General features: G+C 43.5%; 1 protein-coding gene across 1 annotated transcript; it reads right to left on the minus strand.

The window, feature by feature from the left end:
- Positions 1-3,749: 3,749 nt before the first annotated feature.
- On the minus strand, positions 3,750-25,111 carry LOC139930260 (gamma-aminobutyric acid receptor subunit rho-3). Its single transcript, XM_078291359.1, has 11 exons — positions 24,960-25,111; positions 21,069-21,181; positions 13,471-13,538; positions 12,408-12,653; positions 11,077-11,151; position 10,710; positions 9,864-10,001; positions 8,761-8,913; positions 6,928-6,989; positions 5,019-5,150; positions 3,750-4,052 (listed from the first exon to the last, which is right to left on the minus strand). Exons 1-11 carry the CDS (start codon positions 25,109-25,111, stop codon positions 3,750-3,752), a joined length of 1,443 nt encoding a protein of 480 aa, XP_078147485.1.
- Between the last annotated feature and the right edge of the window lie 251 nt (positions 25,112-25,362).

Here is a 25,362-nt window from a genome sequence, read left to right on the forward strand (position 1 = left end):
GAGCGGTCTGACTGTTGGTCCAGCATCAGAAACAGCTGCCCTCCTGGGATTTTCACACTACAGTCTGTAGAGTTTACAGAGAATATTGTGATGAACAAAAAATGTCCAGTGAGCTCCAACAACAGCTCTTTACAACAGTGGTGTGCAGAAGGGCACATTGTTGGCTCTTATAATAAATGGGCTATACAACAGACGACCAGCCGGTACTAGATAGGTGTACCTAATAAAGTGACCGGTGAGTGTAACTGAATAGGCTATTATGAGATGACGATGTCTTTGATAAAGTGCTGTCCGTGGTGCTGAACTACGGCACCTTTGCTGGACTGACAGCAGGTAATGGTGAACAGTTGATTTTGGCCTTTATGTAACAGGTCAGTGTGTGCACACAGGCAACAGAACCAAGGTCAGGGGAGGTCGTTGCCACCCGTGGCTGTTTAGATGAGAAAACAAATTAGCTAAATGGATTGCAGCGCCTCATGCCCTCTGACCTTTTTTACCTGTACCACAGCCCCCAAATCTGACTTATCCCCAAGAGTGACACAGTGTGAGTTTTATGCTTGTACCGAATTTGTAGGAGAATTTGCGCTGCACTGAAGGTCTTGATGCGTGGTGATACAGTTTGCAACAGATCAGTGGGCCTTTTTAAAGAAGTGAGATTGTGTCACTGAGTCGTTAAATTGTGTCTATCTGATCAAATGTAGCGTTAATGAAGTCACAAGGAGACTGAAAATAAAAATAGGTTGGTTGGGGCTTATTGGATGGAGCTGTGTGCATAAGCACTGTCTGACTGGTGTTTGATTTTACCTTTGCTGAGTGCCGACAGAGAGGTGGGCGGGGTCTAGTTTTGGTAGTTCGGAGGGACCTTAACTTGCCTTTTGGTAGGCAATAACTCAACGAAAAATATTGCACGAAAACACCAGAAACCACTTTAGAGAGTGTGTGTCTGGAATTGGACACAGTTCCACTAAGTGTGTAAAAGTTTCAGCACTGGAATAAACAGCTGATTCATATGATCTTAAATTAATACTGTCAAGACCGGAGACTTTGGCCTCCAGACGACTCCAAACCAGTCAGAACCCGACAAGATTTTTTCAAGCGTGTTTGATTTGGTCGGGTCCAGTCTGGTCAGGTCCAGTCTGGCCGGGCTCGTAGTGTGAAGCGGTTCAGGACTCACCAAGACTGAACTCTGAGAGTGATCCTGCAACAGCCAGTGGGAGTTCAGCTCCAGGGGAAAGAAAAGGAGAATGAACCGGTAGAGATCAACTTCCACTCGTATAGATAGTTTAACAATACTAGAGATTTCCAACTTGTGTTTGTAAAACACCAATTTTGTAACTGTATCTTCAGTGAACTGATCCTGGATGAATGAGAAAATGTTTTTGAGTGAGTGTGATCCCTCCTCTTCATGTGTGAGACGCCCATCGTTGTCCCGTCATCTAGTGTGCACAGCCAGCCAATGGGACGGCAAGCATTCACTCAAGACCAGTCGTTTAGTCTGAACCGCCTTCGCTGTGCAAGATCTGAAGAGTCTGGTAGTCCGACCCAGGCTGAAGATGAATCCAGTGTAAGAGGATCAGGCCAGACAGCTGTGTGGTTAGTTAGTTTAGGGAGAGTGTGTCAGTGTGGTGAGGTGTACGGTACCTGGTAGTAGTACCCAGGATCCAGCGCTCCCAGCGTTAACTGCACCTGTAGATCGGCCGGATACAGTGGATTCTGGTCCGAAGTCATGTGACATGGGCTGGTGGGCTCCTGTACGGGACGAGTGCTGCCGCTGTCGATGATCACCAGGGAGACTGGCAGGGAGAGCGGTGGCTGGAGGGGAATGAGTCACAACACCAGCTGGCATGATGGAAACATTACAATAACCAGGACTGCTCAATATGGACAGAAAAAACTGCAATGGTCTTGGTAAATATTGCAATTTGAATTGCTACATGGTAAACACTAGAGTCATAATCTCATATTTGTTTGTGATAAGCAGATGTCCATTGATTAGCTAATAGATCTATTAGCGAACATGGACTTCTGAAAATAGGGAAGAGTTTCCAGCACAATAAGCCCTGTCAACACAAAAGCACACAAGCACACACACACACACACTTTTTAGGCTGACATGAACTTTTATGACATGCTGTAAATTAAGTCACTGTAGGTTGTACCAAACTGGTTAACGTTACTGTAAACGAGGACAGTAACTTGAATAAACTGACAAATTAGTAATTTATTTCTGTTTGTATTGGTGTCTGTTTGCCTTATGGTGATCACCAACTGGCGATTTGCCTAGCTTTTATTTACCACTAACGTTACATTACTAGTCTTAAGCCTGTGACTAAACTTGGGTGGCTAGATATCAAACAGATATATTCACGTCAATAAAACGACTCACAACACAATTTGCCGTCGAGTTTAGCGGTCAAACTTGCTGTAAATATCCTAAATGTCCGTTCGTGTGTTACCTTAGCGCTGCAGGTCCCGGTGCTGGCTCGGTAAACACGGTCGCCTCGGCTGGCTGTCGTGCACTAGCTAGCGGGGTTAAATGAGGAAAGCCTCAAAACAAACTTGTGCTACTGTAACTTTAACCAAGCTACTCACCGTTTAGTTTTCTCGGAGCTGGTAATGTAGAGTAACGACAAACGGCAATTGAGCGAAAGCAGCAGGTTGTAGCTAACTAGCTGAGCGGTACTAATTAGCTGCCGTTAGCTAGTTAACGTTTGACTGTTGCCATAACATTATAAATCGAACAATAACAATATGACAAGCTAGGTTACCGCTGGCTGCCGTATGTTGACACACGCCTCTCTCCTTTAAAGTCGGCGCGTGTGTTTTTTGTGAAACAGCGAGTCCTTTTCCGTCTTTCATTGATTGTGGTCCAGCAACTTACCTGCCAACTTTCCTCTGCTTTAGTTGTTGTCAAGCTTGCTGCGGTTCGTGTGTGTGTGCGTGTGTGTGTTTTTCTCTCTGCGTGTGTATGTGTGTGTGTGTGTGTTGCTTCCATAGAACCGCCCGTTAATCCTCCAGCTACCTGGCCAGATGTAAACAAACTTTTTAGTTGCTATGGGAACTGCATATTGCAACTGAACTGAATCTGAAAATTAAACTATTATTTTTTAGTTTAATACACATAAAATCACTTTAAAATCCTCACGAACAGAACGAAATATAATGGGGGAAAAAGAAATAACAACTACTTGCTTGGCTGCACTCTCACCCTTCATCCAAAAGATGGAGGATGCTTTGAAAATGATTCACACACTGCAGTAAATACCTGAATATTTATTCACTGAAAAAAGTTGGGCTCATATTTTCACATGAATTTTATCCTAATTTAGTGTTTCCCTCTAGCTAAGGGAGGCCTAATAGAATAAATAAAGGTACTGACAAAGGTGTAATAACCTTCAGAAAGAAAAAGAGAAAAAAAAGCTTGAGTATTAAATTATTATGATGCACAGAAAAAAAAAAAAACTTTCCAAATACACACTCAGGAATCAAGCTACTCCCATAAGAAAAATGTCCAGGTGAAACTGTGCAGAGTTAGTGAGTGCCTGTTCAGGCTGAGGAGTGCTTTTATCTCAAACGTCTCTTGTAAAGCCCATGATTAGTGATGTGGCCGGTGCTGAATGTGTAATCAGGAGTCTCTCAGCCCTATGTATGGAGAGGAGGGGTCCTCAAACAAGCTGTCTGACAATATAAACACTTGGGCCCCATCGGGCACCCCAGGGTCCATGCAGTGTGTGTGTTGTCAGCGGCCCTCAGGTGTACAGGCTCCAGTAGATAGTGTTGAACAGCAGGTAGGAGAGGGGGAAGGCCACGCGGGAGTACGAGTCGATCATGTAGCTGTTGCTGAGCAGCAGGTCCACGTTTTCACGCACCGACCGCTGGCGGCGGAGGCGGGTCCCCTCTGCGGGCGGGGCCTCCGGGTTCGGGCGCGGAGCCGCGAGGGGGTCGGGGGTCAGGGTCGGGACCATCCGGGGGAACGGGGTCAGCTCGATGTCATTGTCGTGAAAGCAGCCGTCGAAGGCCATGGCCTGGCTGGCGTTGAAGGTGGAGGGGAGCTGAGAGAGTACAGAATCAATTCAAAATGCTTTATTGGCATGAATGTTACACAAACAGTATTGTTGATTACAATGATGAATATGATGGAATATATGACAATCAGTAAAAACGGATTTTTACCCACTCCCTTGTATCAGTATGCGTTGATGTGTGTGTGTTACCGTTAGGGTTAGGGTTAGAGACAGAGTGTGTGTGTGTGTGTGTGTGTGTGTGTCAGTATCCCTTTAGTGGTGGAGCTGGGCTGCTGCTGTATTCAGCTCCCTTACCCAAAACCTCCACTTCACTGTGAGTACAGCAGATAGACTATCTGTATTCAACTAGTGGTTGTGTGCAAAAGTTGTATATGTGGATTCTAAGATTATTTAAAAGCTAAAAGAAGGAAGTAATACAGAAAATAGATGAACATGCTGTTATTAATCTATTTTACCATACATAGTACCATAGTATTTGTTGTTGCATGTACACTGGCTCTGTGTATGTCCTAGTGTAATTTCTCTATGTGGCCAGTAGAGGGAACTGTTGTGCAAGACACAAAGTACTCATCCCCCCCCTGTTTTATCACTTTATCATTATTGGTGTGCATGTAAACATAACCAGTGTGTTGCATGGGGTAAGCCAGTGGTTCGCAACGTGGGGTCCGGGGACCACCAGGGGTCCTTGAGGGAGTTCCAGCAAACTGACGAATTGTTAAACTTCACCATTATTTCATTCATAAAAAGTTAACACAATCAGAGAATGTAGAAGAATGAGTGTTTTGATCATAGTTTCTCTGTTATCTCTCTACCTACAATACAGATAGTCATGGGATTCTGGACAAAATCGGATCTTACAATAAAAATATTCTCAGATTTGAGTTTGAGAGACAAAATCTCATCAAATGGGGGTTTGTGGCCCTAATGTGGACTAAATTAGGGTCCTTGATATGAAACAGGCTGAGAATCACCGGTGTGAGCCCCTGTTCTCACCTTCCCCCTCTTCATTTTCCTCATCTCCTCCAGAGTGGTGCAGTAGTTCACAGCAGCGTACTCAATCACAGACAGGAAGACGAACAGGAAGCTGGTCCACAGGTAGATGTCCACCGCTTTCACATATGACACCTGGAGAACACACACACACACACACACACATATACAACCACACCTGTATAAAACTTGAGCACACCGGGTTGAAATGCAGTCTGTGAGTTTTAGTCGCAGTGAAAAGGCAGCCAACAGCTTGCAGGGTTTATTGACTTTCTGGAGGTTAACATAGCTATGAAATCAATGATGCAGTATAGACAGAGAAGCCCATACAATCATTCTCTCTCTCTCACATACAAACACACACACATGCACAACCTTACACTTATGCACATGTACACACACACACGTATGGTCAGGTTAAAGGAGAGGTTTGCTGATTTTGGATCTATATCGGTTGAAATGGTGAGCTGTGTTAACAATAAGTCCAAATGCGGTTTGTCAAAATATCTAAAAAAAAAAGTCACTTTTCTCGGACTTCAGAGGAAACACGACTCAGTTCATCAGAAATCACAGAACTATTTTTCTCTGCCGCAGCACAGACCGCTGTGAGGTCGGGTCAGATTGTAAACAGTAGAGTTCGGTAGAAGACGATCCGCTGAGTGGAAACGGTGCGGTGCCGCTGCTTTCCGGGCCGTGGAGAGAAACACCTCGGCCGGTCTCCAGACCGTTTTCACAGACTGACTTTTTGGAGATATTCTGACAAACAGTTTGGACTCATTGTTGCAGCAAGAGGCAGCGGAGCTGTTTAACTGACAGCCGACCGGAGACAAAACTGTCTGCGGATGGAAGAGACTAATTATATATGTGACCCGCTCTATCATTTTCAGTCGGAAGTCGCAACGGCGCATTTGTGGATAAACGTGATTTTATGAGAAAAGATCGATTTTTGGCTGTTTTGGGGTTTCATCGGATTTTAATAAAATAAAGCCTTGGCTTTCATTCTGTGTAAAGATTATTGTGAAATTCAAACGCTAAATATAGTTTTGAAGCTTATAAAGGTAGGGTGACAAGCAGAACTACTAGCTTAATTTGTCAACAAAGCTCGCATTCCTCATGTTGCCAGGTTCGCGGTTTTCAATGTAACGTTACTTGGAAATGTTATAAATGCTGTAGGACTTAAAACACTGTTTATAAAGTTTGTCAGGGTTGTATTGTGGAGTTTTGTTATTGGTTTGTTATTTTGGACTAGTTTCGTTGATCATTGGGCTGTTTATGGGTTGGGTTTAATTGGCACTGGGAGGGTTTTGTCGCTAAGAACCTGGCAACACTTCTCCCCGTCCCTCTCTCCCTTACTATGTGTCCCTTAAAATTATGAATGAATATCTGCATAGTAACAGGTTGAACCATCGTTCACTTTATTGTCTAATCAAAATTATTGTTTCATCCGCGGGAAAACGTAGTTGTCAGGCATCTCAAGACTACAAATGTAATGTTAGTATGTTATGTTATGTTTGAATGATTTCTTTATTTGAATAAATGTCTCAGAATTGACTTCAAACTTTGAGGCCCTTTTTCTCAAAAACATCGTTTGGAAACAGTCAAGACATCAAGGGGTGCATCTCACTCAATCTTTGGAGTACAAAGATAATTTTTATATCACCAGAAAGCTTAAATTCACCTCTTTCCAACAGTGTATTAAACTCAAAATGCTTTGAGGGGTCAATGTGACTGAAAATGATAGAGCAGGTCACATATAGATTCAAAATCAACAAATTTATCCTTTAACAAACTTACAAAACCAGGAGAGGTGGTATGTATGTGTGTTATAGACTAAATAGAGCCACGAAAGCGTACAAAACACACTCAGAGGCCTACCTGAAGGCCTGATATACCCACACAAACACACTGTTACCTGAGGCATGGAGGAGGACACTCCTGTGATGATGGTGGACATCGTCAGCACGGTGGTTATGCCTGCAGGGAGGAACGGAGCGCTGTGTTTACCTCACAGCATGTTTGTTTTCACAGACGTGACATGACCTCTAACATTTGGTGGTGCTTTTTTCCAAAACCTGGCCCCTTGGTCAACTTACCTGTTAAGTAATGACAGGGCCGGCTCTAAACTGCTGGAGGCACCTAGGCAAAATGTTCTGTGGAGGCCCCCTTTTGAGACAAATCCTCCCCGCCATCAAGCAGTAAAGACTGAGTAAAACATTTGTGTTTAAAGCATTGTATTTTTGGTAGCTATTATAAGATAGAGCACATGAATATCAAAATAAAATGTAATAAATACAAAGGTGAATGTGTCTCTCTCCTCTTGTGTGGACATGAGCTTAAAATGAGGACCTTCAAGACCGCAGCGGCTTTAGAACTGTTAACAGAACGGCGATGATGTCACTTATCTTGATCAATACTGGCACTTTTTTGTCCGGCTCACTATCGCTGTCTGGGTCCTCTGGCCTTGTGGCTTGTGGTTCTGCTGCCTCAGTTCTGCCTAAGAGTTTCAACATTGTTCCTATGAAATGTTGCGTATGTGTCAACATTAAAATATCAGAAAACAACAGATTGGAGAACAAAAAGTGAAATCCCACTGACTGCATAATACTACTCTAAATTGGAAATCATTACATACCTTCTCTACAACTAGCCTAAATGAACTTGACAAAGTTCTGATACTGTAGAATCCAGTAAAATATTAACAGAAAACTAATTTTACAAAAACCCAATAAACACAATAGTACAAATCAGTTAAACCTGTCAGTAAACTTTAAAATCCGCATCTGTTTTCGTTACTATCTCATAAAAGCCTACACTGCATAGCAAGGGAACTATGTCAGCTACTTAGCTAGTAGTGTTAACTGCAGCTGCTACCACTTATCTGCAGAAAAAGCAACTAAATTAGTGTAAATGCAAAATTATTTGAAATGCCACTGCAATGGTTAACTGTTAAAACCCCATCGGTTCCACCGGCGGGACATTATTACAAACACATCATTACACCCCTGAGGGGCGGGGGGGGGGGGCCTCCACAGAATCAGTGCTTTTGATTGATTTTATGATCACTGGCATGTCATTTATCAATCAATCATTTATCTCAACTGTAGAAAAAATAAATAAAGGCTGCGTGAGGCCCCAGGCATTTGCCTATTCAACCTATAGGGAGCGCCGGCCCTGAGTAATGAGAACATAGACGCAAAATGTCATCCGTGTGTAAATAAGCGTACATGATCTATGGCCAAGTCTGGTAGTTTTGTGTAGGAGATTGTTGAAATTTACACAAAATATGATTGAGTGTTTTGCACTCTTCTTTAAAAAGACACCTACAGCATGAGCCTGTTTAGCTATTTATTCTAATTCTACTGAATTGTGGGGCTCCTAGCCTGTTGGCAAAAAGCTAACAGCTATAATCTAGAAAGTTAAAGATAGCTTATAATAAATTAATTAATTAGTCCAAAAACATTCCACAGAAACATTAAATTATTGGATGAAAGCATGCTTGCTACTGTAATTTACCTGTCTTCCTGTCTGTGATTGAGTACGCTGCTGTGAAATTACCGTAATGATGCAAAAAGATGTGAATATCCGTCTGAAATGTTCTAATCGGAGTGTGTGTGTGTAGTTGGGGCTCAAAAGTGTGTGTGGGGGGAAATCCTGTATTAAGCTGTGATGGTGTTGTGTATGTGTGTTACCCAGTGTGTGTGTGTGTGTGTGTGTGTGTGTGTGTGTGTGTGTGTGTGTGTGTTACCCAGAGAGACGCGGGCAGGTACGGCCCTCCTGTCGATCCAGAAGGAGACCCAGGACAGAACGACCATCAGCATGGTGGGGAAGTAAGTCTGCAGCATGAAGAAGAAGATGTGCCTCCGCAGGATGAAGTTAATATAAAGCCTGTTGTACCAGCCTGAGAGAGAGAGAGAGGGAGAGAGAGAGAGAGAGAGAGAGAGAGAGAGAGAGAGAAAGAGAGACATTAGAGACTCTCCAGTAACTAGAAGCTCACAGGTTTGATCCCCACATCATAGAGTTTCAAGGATTCTTGATGGATTGAATTAGTGGATTCTCATACATGTGTGGATATAACCAGTGATGTAGCGGTAAATCAAATCATACTTTTATATCATCAATTATATCAATCAATTATATTTTCTAAAAGGCATTAATTTATGCCTATTCCCCCCTATAAAGACTATAATCTTCATATAATGTACCTCAGTTTACGCAGTATTACGCTGCATGCTGTATGTACAAACTAGCATGATGATGCTTTCACAACTCACATGCTATTCTATCATTGTAATCTGACAGATTTTATGTATTTTATTGTATTTAAAAATGTAGAAATTTTTAAGTCATCCTCTAATTTTTACGGTAAAAAGCATCTCCTGTTTTTATATCACAGTATTTTATAATAATCTTGAACTTGATCAGTTTGACATCACTTATGATTGACTTCCTTATCGGCTTAAAAAGGGGGATAAACTATTCATGCAAATAAAAAGGTAAACTGTATTTAGGTGGGTTTACCCTCTGTTGTCCCTGGGTGTAATTTAATTTGTATTTAATGGAGAATAGCGGTGTCATTTAGAGTGATTTATTTCTGTCTACATCTAGTTTACATTTCCCAAAATCACTTTGCAATGCCTGCTGTGTGTAATTAGACTTTTTAAAATAGTTTTTCATTCAATATGTTCACCAACGTGTTAAGTGTCAGTTTCCAGGCATCCAATCTTGGTGAGTAGTTCATATTCTGGTTTTCTGTTTAAGTGCAGCAACTTTAACCCTAACCCTAACCCAAACCACACACACACACACACACACACACACACACACACACACACACACACACAGACAGACCGGTGCTGCTGTAGAAGGCCAGGCCGCTGGAGGCGTGGAACTCCTCGATGAAGAACTGAGACAGAACAATCTCATCCGTTCTTAGAGAGTCGTTCCCGTTCTTCCAGTACAGCATCAGGTCGTTCTCGTTATAGGCATCTAGAGAGAGAGAGAGAGAGAGGGAGAGAGAGAGAGAGAGAGAGAGGAGGGAGAGAGAGAGAGGGAGAGAGAGAGGAGAGAGAGAGGAGAGAGAGAGAGAGGATGGAGAGGGGAGAAAGGGAGAGAGAGAGAGAGAGAGAGGAGAGAGAGAGGGAGAGAGAGAGAGAGAGAGAGGGGAGGGGGAGAGAGAGAGAGAGAGAGAGAGAGGGAGAGAGAGAGAGAGAGAGAGAGAGAGGGAGAGAGAGAGGAGAGAGAGAGGAGAGGAGAGAGAGAGAGAGAGAGGTAAAGGGGGAGGAGAGAGAGAGAGAGAGAGAGGTAAAGAGAGGGAGAGAGAGGGGTAAAGAGAGGGAGAGAGAGAGAGGTAAGGGGGGGAGTGAGAGAGAGAGAGAGAGAGGTAAAGAGAGGTGAGAGAGAGAGAAGGTAAAGAGAGGGAGACAGAGAGAGGTAAAGGGATGGGAGAGAGAGAGAGAGAGAGAGGAGAGGTAAAAGAGAGGGAGAGAGAGAGAGGGGTAAAGAGGGGGGAGAGAGAGAGAGAGGGGGGAGGGGGGAGATGAGAGAGAGAGTGGAGAGACAGAGAGAGATGGTTGGTGTTTTTTTTCTGCCATTCACTCATATGTGACTTCATTATGTGAGTCTATGGAGGAGCAGTGTGTGTGTGTGTGTGTGGTGTGTGTGTGTGTGTGTGTGTGTGTGCATAGTGTGTGTGACACTCTTATTTTGTATGACTGTGTGCGTGACTCCTATTAGTGTGACTCCTATCTGTGTGACTTAAGTGTGTGTGTGTGCATGTCGTGTGTCGTGTGTGTGTGTGTGTGTACTGTATGTGTGTCTTCATGTTTGTGTGCGTGACTCCTATTAGTGTGACTCCTGTCTGTGTGACTTAAGTGTGTGGTTTGTGTGTGTTTGTGTGTTTGTGTGTCTGTGTGTGTGTATGTGTGAATGTGTGTCTTCATGTTTGTGTGTGTGACTCCTATTCGCGTGACGAGTGTCTGTACGTGTGTGTGTGACTCTTCAACTCCTATTATTGTGACTCCTTGTGTGTGTGTGTGTGTGTAGGTGTGTGTGTATGTCTCACAGCTCTCAGTTCCAGTGAGCAGTTCTGTGTGTCCAGAGGGAAGCTGCTGAAGTCCATCGAACAGAGAGCCGTCCACTGTGATCCTGCACAACACAACACACACTTCAACCATACACACTATACAGCACATGGCTAGTCAGTGTCTCTCTATCACACAGCATCTCTCTCTCTCTCTCTCTCTCTCTAACTTATGCAACTATCAACACTGACACCTACATTTATCGTGTCCTGGATAGCTCTTTCTTTCTGTTGCTGGGAAACCTGAACGTGACCTTTCTCTCTCTCTCTCTCTCTCCTTCTCTCCTTGTCTCTCTCTTTGTCTCTCTCTCCTCTTTCTCTTTCTCCCAAAGAGGAAGGACAAACAGACTATGAAGTTGGATATCTGCCGTTATCCTACAGAGAGCCTACCTGGTCTATTCGCAGATTGGAGTTTTAGTTCTACAAACTTTTCTCAGAGGCAGAAAAAATCTGATTGGTTGAGAAAAACTGAAATGGGCGGGGCCAAAGAACCGCAGTTTTAGCTAAGTTAGCTAACTGACAAACTTGAATGGGAAAGAGGTAAACGGCAATGACTTCATTCATTCATGATGTTGGAAGGTCAACAAATGGAGATTCACCTCACTACGTAGCTTAAGCTTTTAGACGATTTGCACGTTTCTGTTATTTTAGTAGCGTAGAAACTTCCAGAATAGACTTCATTTGTAACGATGGAGAACTACAATGTAGAACGAACCAGCTGTTGCTAGCAGCTGATCCTCCAGCAGGGAGCAGACTGTCTCATGGCGGGTTTTCACCTGTTCAGATCCAGTTTGGGACTTGGCTAAAGTCTGAGTTCAGCCTCATGATAGGAATTCACTGTTTTCACTGTAGCTGTGAAGCTGCAGCTAGCTAGCTAGCTACTGTAGCTTGTTCCCTTTGCGGGAGATGGAACATTCCAGCTAGCTAAAAGCCTGCTGGGTAGTGTAGTTCAGTAACTCATTCTGTTGTTTATGTAAATAATACTGAATGTATTTTTGGAAAATTAAGCCAAACAAGATGTGTTGATGCTTCCTACAATACATTTCAAAATCAAAGCAATATGCTTTTTTAGATTGCTGATATAAGTAACCTCCCATACATTGACAGAGGGGAAAGTCAACCACAGGGATTATGGAAATGACGTCAACTTCGGCTCTCTATTTGACGTCTGCACTCTAAGGAAAGTTTCCAATGTTTCCTAATTCTACAGCAGCACTTACTCCACCGTCCACCAACCCACACACACTCCCAACACACTTCCACTTCCCCACCCGCCCTCCCACACACACACACACACACACACACACACACACACACACGTCCAGGTCTCTGTACCTGACGCTGTAGAGGATGTTTCCGTCGGGGTAGACCCGCAGCATGATGTTCTCCATGGTGGTGTCGTGGATGAAGGAGCGCTTGGAGTGGACGAAGAACACGTCAGGAACCCAGATCTTCTTCACCAGTCGCGCGTCAAACGTCCTGCTCTGGTTGTTCCGCGACGGGAACGCCAGCCGCTCGTCTTTCCAGTAGTGTCGCAGGTACAGGGTCATGGTGAAGTCCTACGCACACAAGCAGGACAGGCTGTAGATACCTGCTTTGTGACTTGATCTGTATTGCTTTCTTATGTCATGCTAAACAATCTGCTGATTTATGGAACGAAAAACTGTATTTCTATCATGCAAATGTATTATCACGTTTTCAATCTTTGTGATAAATTCCTTTTTCTTGTTAAATGGTGAAACATTGCATCTGCCAGGCTTCTTCCAATAATTAATAAAGTAATGTAGCCTGGACTGGGAAACAAAAAATCATAATTTGGTATCAATCAGCGTTCACCATTCTGCCTGCAGCAGGGGGGTCACTTTGATTTTGGGGGTTATAAGCTGAAAAGGCAAAGAACCCCTCTGCTGTCAGTTCTTGAAACAAGTGAAATTATTGTTTTACTTGTTGTAGTTGGACCAAATTGACATTTTCTTGCAGTACAACTTGAAGAAAAGACATTACTGGTGCCTGAACTGGGGAACACACATGTACATTTTCACCATCCCAGTCCAGGCTGTCATGACAACACCGTCCTCCCCTCTCTTGGTTGGATGTAATTAACTTTCCAGCTATACGAAGGAGTCAGATACCAGGAAAAGTGAGCTAGCAGGAAGTGATGCGAGGGCCGATGTGTGTCATTCACTCTTTCTCAACCTCAACCTCCTGGAAATTGAACGCCGTCTTGCTTAGCACTAAAAGGTCACACCGCATAAAACAGAACTTAAGACCTTGAAATAACTGGTAACTCTTATGACTCTTATGAGGCTACGTAAAACTGCCAGAATTTGGAAATGCAGTTTAGAGTGGGATATCAGACTGAGTTTAAGTCCGTACCATGTTGACCTCTGAGATGCTGTCGATGCTCTCCACCTGCACATCGATCCCTACGGGGATGGCAGCGCCTGAAATCAGGAGCAGAAGAAGAACCTCATCAGAGTACGGTCAGAACAGTGTTTGAGCAGAACAAGAACATAAAAGTTGTTTTTTTTGTCGATTTTTTTGTCGAAGTTTTCTTCTAGACATTCTTCAAGTATAATGAATGTGTACTGAGCAGCAATCTGGGCAAAAATATACTCTGCACTGATCCCAGTCCCTCGAAACAGAAATATTTCGTCGCACAAATTTGCAATTAATGAGTGAAAATGAATGCAGAGTCTGTTTCTTCAACCTGATGCTGCTCAGTTCAGCTCATATAAAGTCGATGTTCTGCTGAAACCGGTTAAGTTTAGGCAACTAAAACAACTTTGGTTAAAGTTAGGGAAAGGCTTTGATCATGGTTAAAGGTCCATATTCTCCACTTTCCAGAGTTTTATTTTGTGTCTTGAGGTCCATTCAAAGCTGTGTGTGTGGTGTCATGAACCAAAAACACTCTCAATCCATTTCTCCACGTTCATTTTCCAGCATCTCTCTGAGCCTTACCAAGAACAGGCTGTTTCTGTCGCCATGTCTTTAAGGCTCATTAATATTAACGACCCCTCTGTTCCGATTGGCTAACCGTTTCGAGAGCGAAACGTGAGACGCCGCGGCCCGGCGGCTACAGGTAGGGAAAACTCTCCGGTAATAAACGATGACGACCGCTCGACCGCTTTGAAAAAAACACTTTGTTAGTCTATTATTTCTTACAGAAATGATAATGAGCGAACCTTTGCGACGCCACAAAGTTACGGAAGTCCAAACGGCTCGTTTAGAGGCTCGCTTTTCTAATATGGATTGTGTGGATTTAGTTTTGATACTTTCACCATGTTTAGATACACATCCAACTCCTTTATCATCACAGAGGAGAGGGAGTCCTGCTTTACACCAGATGGGACCTTCAAATAAGAAAAACTTTTGCTAAAAACTAATTTATTAAAGAAAATCCTTGAACCCCAGTCGCCCATCCACCACCCCGACCACAACACCCTTACTTTACACCGCGCTACTTCAGTGTGACGCTACTTTCTGTTTATAGTCTCCTTCACATAATCGTTTCTTGCTGGGAAAACTGAATTTGAACATTTTACGTGCCACCGACGTGTAATTTGGTGTTAACAAGTCGTGTTCATTTCACGTATTTCTTTGAGATCAGGGTGAAAATATCCTATGTATCGGCCTTTAAAATCCCATATTGGTCGAACCCTAGTTAAAATACCCATCACCATCAGTCTTTGGCGCTCTCCCCCTCCATCCGCCTCATTAGCACCGGCAGCTTGTTTAACCACCGGGCCTAACTAACCTGATTTTCACACACAGAGCAGAAATAGCCAAACGGCACCGCCTCCCTCCGCAAATCCTCACAATCAAACTTTTAATCAGCGCTTCTCACTCGCCGCTTCCTTTCTCTACCTTCACCAGACACCGCAAGCAACAATCATGGTGTGAGGGGCTCTGGGGAAGCTCGTGGAGGTTTTTTCGGCGTTGTTTGGTGATCCTGCTCCGTTCCAGAAATCTGCTCCGCCTAATTTTAGGCTTCGCCCGCTGCTGTGGCCTGTAGGCAAAGAAGTTCATTTCCTGCCAGAACCGCAAGCATCAGGAATGATTGTGTGACACTTGTAAACATCTCCATCTATCACTGAAGGATACAATATAATACCAGGAGGGACTGACTGACAGCCTGCCTGTGCTGCTAAACCAGTTCTGACCGGTTTAAGCCTTCACCTTTGCATGTACACTCAGTCAGGCCACTTTATTAGGTACACCTATCTAGTAAGTAAGTAAAGCTTTATGTATGTAGCACTTTTTAATACAATACACACTGTTACAAAGTGCTTCACATAGAAAAGTGGATACAAAAACAGTACAAGCAAGTTAAAACAAACATATGGACATAAAAACAAAGGTAAAACTTTAAAGAGATAGCCTGTAAAAATTCAGAAAATACAAACACAAACAAACAAACATATTGAAACAAAATGGATGTAAAAACAAAGATAAAACATTATAAAAAGGCTAATCTCTAGAGATGTGTTACCGGCTTACTCATTTATCATAAAGGCAAACAACTTGTGTTCAGATCCCTTCTGCACTCCACTGTTGTAAAGAGCTGTTCTTTCTGTTAGCATGAACCAGTCTTCCCCTTCTCATCTGACCTCTGACCTCTGACCTCTCTCATTATCAAGCTGTTTTCTCTGTAAACTCTACAGACTGTAGTGTCTCAGCTGTTTCTGAGCTGCTGAACCAACAGTCAGACCGCTCAACGTCTCTTAGATCTGATGTTTGGTCCAACAAAAACCTAAACCACTTCACCATGTCTGCATGCTTTTTATATTGAGTTGCTGCCTCATGATTCGCTGTTTGGAGGAGCTGGTGTTTGTGTTAACAAGCAGGTGTTCCTAATAAAGTGGCCAGTGAGTGTATATGTACACACACAGACACACACACACACACACTGTCTACTGGGTCTGTCTAAGTTTCTGGCATCAAGTGAATTCTGTCTGGACGAGATTTAGAGGTTAAATTTCTGGTTTCAGGCTGAAAGATGACAAGAAAATAAACGATTTGCTTGAAAATCTGTGTTTCTGTGTGTGTGTGTGTGTGTGTGTGTGTGTACATGTGTACCTGCGTATAAAGTGTGTTAATTCCCTGTGAATGTTAGCAGGCTGGCAGCTCACTAAACACTTTATTTAATGAAGTTCATCTGACAGGCAGCCTGTAAAGCTCGCCGCAGCCCAGCTCTCTGCCCGGTTTCCCCGTGTGACTCGTACTGTAAAACCGCCGACCGTGCAGACGCAACATGCAGCGTCGCCGGGACAACGCTTTCTGTCGGTGGGAAAAAACCTGCAACTTAAGGTCACACACTTGTCTCACAGACTCTCTCTCTCTCTCTTTAGCTCTTTATCCTCTTTCCTTTTCCCATATTGCACCCGTTCAGCATCTGGCAGGCAGCGAAGTGCAGGAGGCCAAAACCAGGAAACAAGTTCAGTGTGAACCAAAACAAACATCTTGGTTTGGTTTTTTATATGATATTATGACACAGTAAAAATTCATATTTAAACAGCTTTGGTATTTCAGGGTTATTCTACACCCCCCTTTTTTTCTATTCTTTTATTATTATTATTATTATTTCTTTTTTATTATTATTTTATGTGAATGTATTTTTGTAGCCTACCTTTTTTTTTTTTTTTCTCACATATGAGAATATGTTGACTCTTACATTGATACTGGAGTGGAAAAAAAAGTGGGAAAAAATCATTTCTCAATTGATTATTTCTAATTATTTGATTTGTTAATGGAAGTTTACAGAAATAGAGATAGAAGAAAGATACCTGCTTTGTGACTTTTAAGAGAGATGTGTATTGCTTTCTTATGTCATTCTAAACAATCTGCTGATTTACGGAACGAAAAACTGTATTTCTATCATGCAAATGTATTATCACGTTTCATTTTTTTAGTGTTAAATAGCTGTATATTATGGCATGGAAAATGAGAGATGAAAAAGCCAGTTTTCATTTCACTGTGACTCTCCAGCTGCAGCAAGCAGTTCTGCAGTCTGCGGCCCCACATGGCAGCAACAGCCTGTCTGAAGGGAAGAAATGTACATTTTTGTGGACAAGATGTTGAAGATTTCCTGCCAATGTCCAACACCTGGATTTCATTTGGCCAAATACACTGAATCATCCCCTGTGTTATTAATAAGTTAAATTCCTTTGGCTGAACAGACTGCGATGATGATGTTTGTGTTTGTTTGTTTTTTTGCTTTTATGTATTGTGTGTCTTTTACGCGCCTGGCTGCCGCAAGAATTTCCCCTCGGGGATAATAAAGTTAAACTGAACTGAATCTACAGTGTCTCAGTTGGTGTTGATGGGACGTTTTCTCTTTTTGTAATAAGACGGGTGAATTTTTACCTAAAAATCTTGCCTATTGCCGCTTTAAGGTTTTTTTCTAAACTGGATGTATATATACAGCGTTTTGGGATGAAACCCTACAGTTGTTTAATCCCTGAACAGAACAGGCATCATCCAGGCGGTCTGTGAGGTTACACTTCATCGTTCTGCTTCATCTCTAACGTCACGAGCCAGAGGAGAAGTGAAAGGTGAACAGGGATCAGCAGGAGGAGAGAATCAGAAGGGAGTTGAGTCTCTACATGGTATTTTGCGGATCGTGTTCGTCATCCTCCTACACAATCCATACTGACTCAACTCAGCCGGGCTTAACGCCGCATGGCAGCTCGCTCTAAAACCCTGTAATGTGATCAAGACTCTGCTGTCTGTAGGCTGCAGCCTGCTGGAGCCGCCCAGCCCGTCTCTACTCTGAGTTTCACCCAAAAACACTCTGCATCCAGCTGACTGTGCCGTCTGAAATTCTATTTTTTTTGTTGGCAAATATCTTTAAAATAAGATGAAACATTATTGATCCCTGTGGGGAAATTAAGTTAACAGGATTCAACAGGGAGAAAGGAAAAGTAGAATATTAACACGCACATAGAAATGAAAATGGGCAATAAAAACAGTAGAAATAAGAATATTAACATACAAATAGAAATGAAAATGGACAATATTCCAGTTTCATTTCTATTTGTATGTTAATAGACAGTAGAAATAAGAATATTAGCATACAAATAGAAATGAAAATGGACAGTAAAAACAGCAGAAATAAGAATATTATATATGAAAATGGGCAATAAAAGCAGTAGAAATGAGAATTAAGTAAGTGGGGTTTTGTGAATGTTTGCTGTTGACAATAGACTGGAGACTGCAGACTGTGTTTACTTACATCGTTACTCCCAGATTTAATTAACAATCATCTTCAGTAATAATTCACAGTGAGTTTTATTTGGTCAGAGAAGGCGTTGTCGTGTTTCTCAGGTGTCATCAGTTGTTGCTCAGACTCTGTACAGGTGAAGGAGGCACGACACATTTCGACCACAGCCGCAAAAAAACAAATCCACCATCCACCGGTTTCATGTGTTTTTTATGCTCCCAAAATTGTTTTAATGAGAGGAAAGAATGTCCCAGTCGAACAGAGCGGGGTTACCTGCACACAGGTATCAGCCGCAGACAGAATATAGCGGCTCTTGGCAGGTCGCCAGCCCTAAATCCAAACCCTGCTAGTAAATCAATTACGAGCGCGCTCTGATTCGGTGTCATGACGTGTCACCCTAATTTGGAGGGACGGGAGGGCTGCAGCGGCCATAACCTGCACTTTAAAGCAAAGTTATGGCACTTTATAGACATTTATAGCCGTTTATAGACGCGCTTTAAAGGAGAACCTCGATATAGAAATGTTGCGTCCTGAAACACGTGCGAGTCATAACAAGAAATGTCACCCAGGAGTATTTCTGGAGCGAATTGACGAGGGAATGGTTTGGTTCATGAGTCTTCAGATTGTTGGTCTCTCTTATGCTCTCTCTCTCTCTCTCTCTCTCTCACACACACACACACACACACACACATATACATGCACACAGTCCAGGCCTATAGGCTTATCTTAGGCAGAAGTAACTGTCGGTGTTAAATTATAGTCCCTGGAAATGCCGCAGGGCCGCGGGGCAGACAGTGGTGCTTTTGTTGTCCCCACCCTGAACGACAGGACCACAGGCCAGAGAGAGAGAGAGAGGGAGAGAGAGAGAGGGAGGGGGGGAGAGAGAGGGAGAGAGAGAGAGAGAGAGAGAGAGAGAGAGAGGGAGAGAAAGAGAGAGGGAGAGAGAGAGAGGAGAGAGGGAGGGACAGAGAGAGGGAGAGGGGGGGAGAGAGAGAGGGGAGAGAGAGAAAGAGAGACAGAGAGAGAGAGGGGGAGAGAGAGAGGGAGGGAGAGAGGGAGAGAGAGAGAGAGAGAGGAGGGAGACAGAGAGAGAGAGAGAGAGAGAGAGAGAGAGAGAGAGAGGGAGGGAGAGAGAGGGAGAGAGGGAGAGAGAGAGAAAGAAAGAGTTTGTGTACCAAGGTCAGACATTAATGGAGCCTCGGGGCACAACTGGCCTTGAAAGTTTATAAAATGCCTGTGAAATTAGAAAATGTGGGAAAAGATGAGCTCAGTATTTAGGACTGGTGTCTCTTTGCATCACCCTGGCCAGTCGCCGCTGACTGGGAGATTCTTTCCAGTGCGTTCTGGCTGAGAAAAATGAATTGGTTTTTGATCAGAAAATGACAGAGCATGGAGCCGGCAGCAGGAGAAACCACACGAGCCGCCGCATCAGCAACACACTTTAACATAGCTTGTGTTGAGAAGTGTGTGTTGTCCCAAAGCAGACACACAGATGTTACAAAATGACACATCGTTAAAAAATGACACATCCGAGTGTTGCGCACAAAGAGATTATATACTTATATTATATACTTATTATATAAGAGTATATGCGTGCCTATATGCAAAACAAATGTATTATTTCATAGCTTAGTAAAATTGCAAAAATTAAAAAGAAAAAAAAGGCACTAAAAATCTGAGAACTTTGAGGCAGAGGGGGCGTAAAAAGGTTTTGGCAAAACTTTACTGGAGAGTGAACCTAACTTTGATCAGCTGTCATCATGATAATGATGATGTCATCACATAAATACACAAATAAAGAGATATTTCCACTACTGAACTGTTCTCCTCAACAGCTTCTACTTCATATACGGATCTCATTTTCACCCAAAATTCCAGTTATGCCAGAAAAAATGACAACAGAATTGAAAATGCCTTCTGATAAAAAAAATTGAATCAAAAAAAGTGTGTGTCCCGTACTGTACATACATGTGACTGATGGGAGTGTGTGTATGTTTCTAATCCAACATCTGTGTTGGCATGAAAACATCAGCAATTTTGCATTGTCTGCATGCATTAAATATGTGTGCATGGGTGTGTATGTATGTGTGTGTCTGTGGATGTGTGTGTGCATGTGTGTGTGTGTGTGTGTGTGCGTGTGTGTGTGATGGTGATGATTTTCATAATAGAAGTCAGTCTGTGGAGCCGTGGCTGATCACAGCTCTGTGTTTCCCACCCCTCCATCTGCTGCAGACCTGGAACATAATCCAGATTACTGCACGCGAATCCCCCCCACTCACACACTACACACACACACACACACACACACACACACACACACACACACACACAGGCACTCATTATATTACACACTGACACACACACACACACTCCCAACAATCGCATGCAAGTCAGCACACATCGTCCTACTGTATTTTATGGCAGCACAAATGCATTAATGCACACGCACACACACACACACACACTGTTGTAATCTGGGTCACTGTGAGTGATTCTGGACCGATGCACCCGTTGCCTGGGTGACCTAGTGCCCATCGCCCGGCCGAAAAACACACAGCAGAGCCAGGCCCGGACGCATCATCAGGCCCCGCTGACGCATCATCAGCGCGGGACGGAGAGGCGATGTGTGAGTGAGTGGATTAAAGCATCCGGGGATCAGAGACAAAATGAGGTGTGCCTGTGTGTGTGTGCCTGTATGTGTGTGTGCCTGTGTGTGTGTGTGTGTGTGTGTGTGTGTGTGTGTGCGCCTGACCTCCAAAGCCTGGTCTCATGGCAAAGTCGTGCTCCTCGATCCTCAGGAGCTGCTCGCTTTTTATCAACAGTGTCTTGGTGCTGTCCTGCTTCTTCAGTTTATAGTCAATACGCCTGGGGGAGAAGACACACACACACACACACACACACACAGAGAGAGAGAGAGAGAGACAGTGTGTTGAGTGATTAGTCGGTTTAATAAGGCTGTAATTGCAGGGTTTGATTAGAGAAAACACAGTTTGTGGTTTTCGACATCGCCCTCTCTGTCCTCCCCCTCCCGCTCCAGCCACTCCCTTTCATCCTGCCAAAACCAGTAACCTTAATCAAAGGCGTTGCAAATAAATACACAGTCATGCACGCGTACCCACACACGTGCACGCTCGCTCTCTCCCACACACACACACACACACACACAGCATTCTACAGCAGTCCTTGGCGCTGCAGTGTGAATGCCAGGACTGATATAGCCGGGCAGAGGAGCAGAGGGAGTATCACTACGTTTCCCATCAGTCTTCTCCTCCTCCTCCTCCTCCTCCTCCTCAACGCTCATTTTAAAGTTCCCCTAGTTTTACTTTTGCTTCCTGGAAAATACAGTATCTTTCATGGTGACCTCACGCTGCACCAGGAGGCATAAATATACATCTCTAACCAATAAAACCATCAGATTTTTGAACAACCCTAACCCACTCCGCCCCTCACATCAAATAAAACTGCCTTTCTCTCCCTGACTCATATTCCACTGGTTTAGATTTCTGACTGCATTATGTCCCGCCCCCAACATCCTGTTTCAACAGGAAATACAGCACATTAAGGAAGCAAAGATGCAGTTTCATAGGGTCTTTAAAGTCACAATCAAGTGAAAAATGACTTTTTTTCCCTTGTTAGCTAACTCTTCATATCATAACATACACCTATTAAACAATAAATTGCAAAAAAAAATCACAAAATGTGCGTTTTCTGGTAATTTTTATATCAAAATCCTATTATTTTTACTTATTATTTACTTATTTTTGCCTGGAAATTAGTGTATTTTGTAGTGGTTACTTCATGGTGTACCAGTAGGTGTAGATAAAAATTCCAACCAATAAAACCATCACAGGTTTTTCAACAATCCCTCCTCTGCCCCTCCCATCAGATAAAACCTGCAACTCCAACTAAAACCTACAACTTTCAAAGCTGCGTTCAGAACATGGAGGTGGAGAGAGTGAAACCTGTCTCTCTGCTGCAGTGCATTCTGGTCTCTCTCCTGCTCCTGTGGTGGAGAAACTGGTCTCTCTCCTCTTCTACGATGGATTTCTCCCTGTATGATTGTTGAACGTCTCTCGGTGCAAAATGGCGGCTCTAGAAAGAAGCCCTCGCTCTTTGATTCTGAGGGACTGACACCAAAACCTGACGTTTACCGCTGATGTTTTACATCCTGAAACATTTTCTCACGTCAAACTCCACTGCAGCTGCTGGAAACATCTGGAGGTGACGTCAGAATGGACCCAAAAACGGCAGTAGCTGTTTTGATAACAGTGTTAAAGTGTTTTAGGGTGGATTTTCTGAAGTATTGTCCCGGGGGAAAAGGAAAACGAACACCTCCTGCAGCTGAATAGAATACAAAGTAGTTTATATGTCTTACATTTGACCAGGGAAACCCCGACTACTCAACACTCAGGATGTACAAGATGTAATTACAGCCTGAGCTTGGCTGCCTTTCAATTTCAACACACAGTGTGAGCGTGTGTGTGTGTGTGTGTGTGTGTGTGTGTGTGTGGGAAGGGGGCGGTGAACACACAGGTGAGCATACTGTCCCTCCTCTCATGCAGTGATAAAAGCTCTTTGAGATTTTCACTCCTGATTGATGACAGATCTTTTGAAAAGCCTGTTTCAAGTCACAAACCTTGACACACACAAACAAACAGGGACACACACACACATACACACACACACACACACACACACACACACACACAGTTCAGCCCATAACCACTCAAAGAAAGCCACAAGTCAAGCTCCACAGATGACGAATGCCTGGTATCCACTGTGAACTATACAGTATGTCGACAGCATTCATCTATAACCCACAGCTAGAACAACACACACACACACACACACACACACACACACATACACACACACACGCAAGGCTGTCCAGCTGTTAAAGTGGCAGCCATTCCCTCTTAATGCATTTATCCCGTTTTGCTGCAGACAGTTTTTCCTTAAAGTGGTAATCAGCAAAACCGGTGTTTTTATTTTTACTCTTTTAGTCTCCATCTTTGTTTCTGCTCTGCTCTTCTCACAGATCACCTGTCAAAACCGTGTGGGCGGAGCTTGGATTCTCTGTTGCTGCAGTTTGAGTTTCTCTCTTCTTTGTCTGTTCAGTCATGGCGGCTATCGCTGCTCATGCTAACTACCCAGTTCTTCTTCTTCTGTTGATTCCAAACAAACCGGAAACGTAAAACGCATCACTTCCTGTGCGGCAGGAAAGAGCGACCAGACACCGGCTGTTTAGAACAGACAGTGGAGAAGATTTATGAACTGGATATAGGTTGGATCACTGTTATGTTATATTAATCAGCATTAGAGAGGAGAAAACAGATTTATTTATATCAACATGTTGCAGATTGCTTTAATTATTCTAGAATGAGATTAGAATATTGTTACACAAAACTGTCTCAACCAACTGTTCACCAGACAGAAGAGAGCAAAACATGATTTCTCCAAACAATTTCTCTTGCAATGGAGCCAAAGTTGAGTCTTATCTCAGTGAGTAAAAAGTGCGACTTTTATGGCAGGGACAGAATTAAGTGTGCTTGTGTGTGTATGTGTGTGTGTGCGTGTGTGTATGCAGTAAAACGTAGGACAATTAATGCTATTATAACACAGTGGTCTAAAGGTTGCTGCAGCAGATCGTAGACAAACAGCTTAAACAGTTCAGCCTGTTTACCTGCTGCTGCTGTTCCAGAGCAGCGCCTTTTCATTTGAAACTACTGAAATCTGTTAGAAGTGCATCATTTCCACTCAAATTTACAGGATGTGACACTGTCTAGTCTGGGAGAGCACACATTTGTCCTACTTTTCAACATATTATGTATTAAAGTTGCTCTGTGTATCATTTTAACATTAATAAATCATCACCACATTCATTTTGAGACATCAGTGTAATTACCATAAACAAGAAACAAGATCATCACCAAGAAGCCTGTCAGCCTCTATCAGCCTCTACTCTGCATCCTCCATAGTTTCTCCACCTGGTGGATCTGGAGGGAAATCTGCTGGATCGCTTTACGGCACAAAACAGGAAGAGGTTCTGTTCTTCCAGAGCAAACGGAGCTAAAGCTGAAAGAGTTTCTGGCAGCAGATGGTGGAAGGAGGGAAAGGAAGATGGAGAAATCACTTCCAACATGTTGATCCTCTTCAGGGAGGGGGAGGGGGGGGCAGGAAGCAACGGGGCTGATGGGAAATGTAGTCTTAATGTGGAGAAACACTAGAACTAACAATACTACTGGAGTGAGACAGAGGAGAACAATCGTCTCCACCAGGCTCTCATTTGTTTACGGTAATTACACCAAGGTATCATAATTTGATAATGATATATTGATGTTTCAAAATGCTACACTTAGCACCTTTAATAACAAATCATGTTGACACAATATATATTGTTGTTAACATATCTTCTGTTGAAAAGTAACAAAAATGTGTGTTCTTCCAGACTAGACATACAGATGTGTTGGAAATAACAAATCATTTTTTTAGAGTGTAACCAGTAAAAAATGGCAGAGCTTCATGGTGGAGACAGAACTATATTCCTGTGATTTATGTACACATGCGTGTGTATAAGTGTGCATTTGTGTGTGTGTGTGTGTGTGTGTGTGTGTGTGTGTGTGTGTGCACGTGCGTCTCTCACCCTCCGAACTTGAACTTGCTGTTCTCCCCCAGGAAGACCTCCTTGTGTTTCCTGCGCCCGGAGCCGGCGCGGCCGCCGGTCACCATGGCAACGAGGCCGGCCACGGCCAGCGCCAGGCAGAGCGGGCGCCAGGTCAGCGCTTCCGGCTTCATGTTTTCACGCCGAGTCACACGGTCGAACGCGACGCCACCATCCCGGCCACGGTGACCCGGCGAAGCGTCCAGACGTCCCGCCGCGGCCGCTGACTAGCACCGCTGGTCTGGGTCAGACATCCCGCGGTGGGACGGTTTAAAATAAGTCCCGCTGCGGCCGGCTGCTTCCTCACCCAGACTGATCCAAAGCACAGGCAGGACTCCCAGAGAGGTGTTCCCAGACCGCACACACACGGATAACTCTGCATGTA

The sequence above is a fragment of the Centroberyx gerrardi genome, chromosome 22 (assembly GCF_048128805.1).
Source record: "Centroberyx gerrardi isolate f3 chromosome 22, fCenGer3.hap1.cur.20231027, whole genome shotgun sequence".
NCBI classification, from domain to species: domain Eukaryota; kingdom Metazoa; phylum Chordata; class Actinopteri; order Beryciformes; family Berycidae; genus Centroberyx; species Centroberyx gerrardi.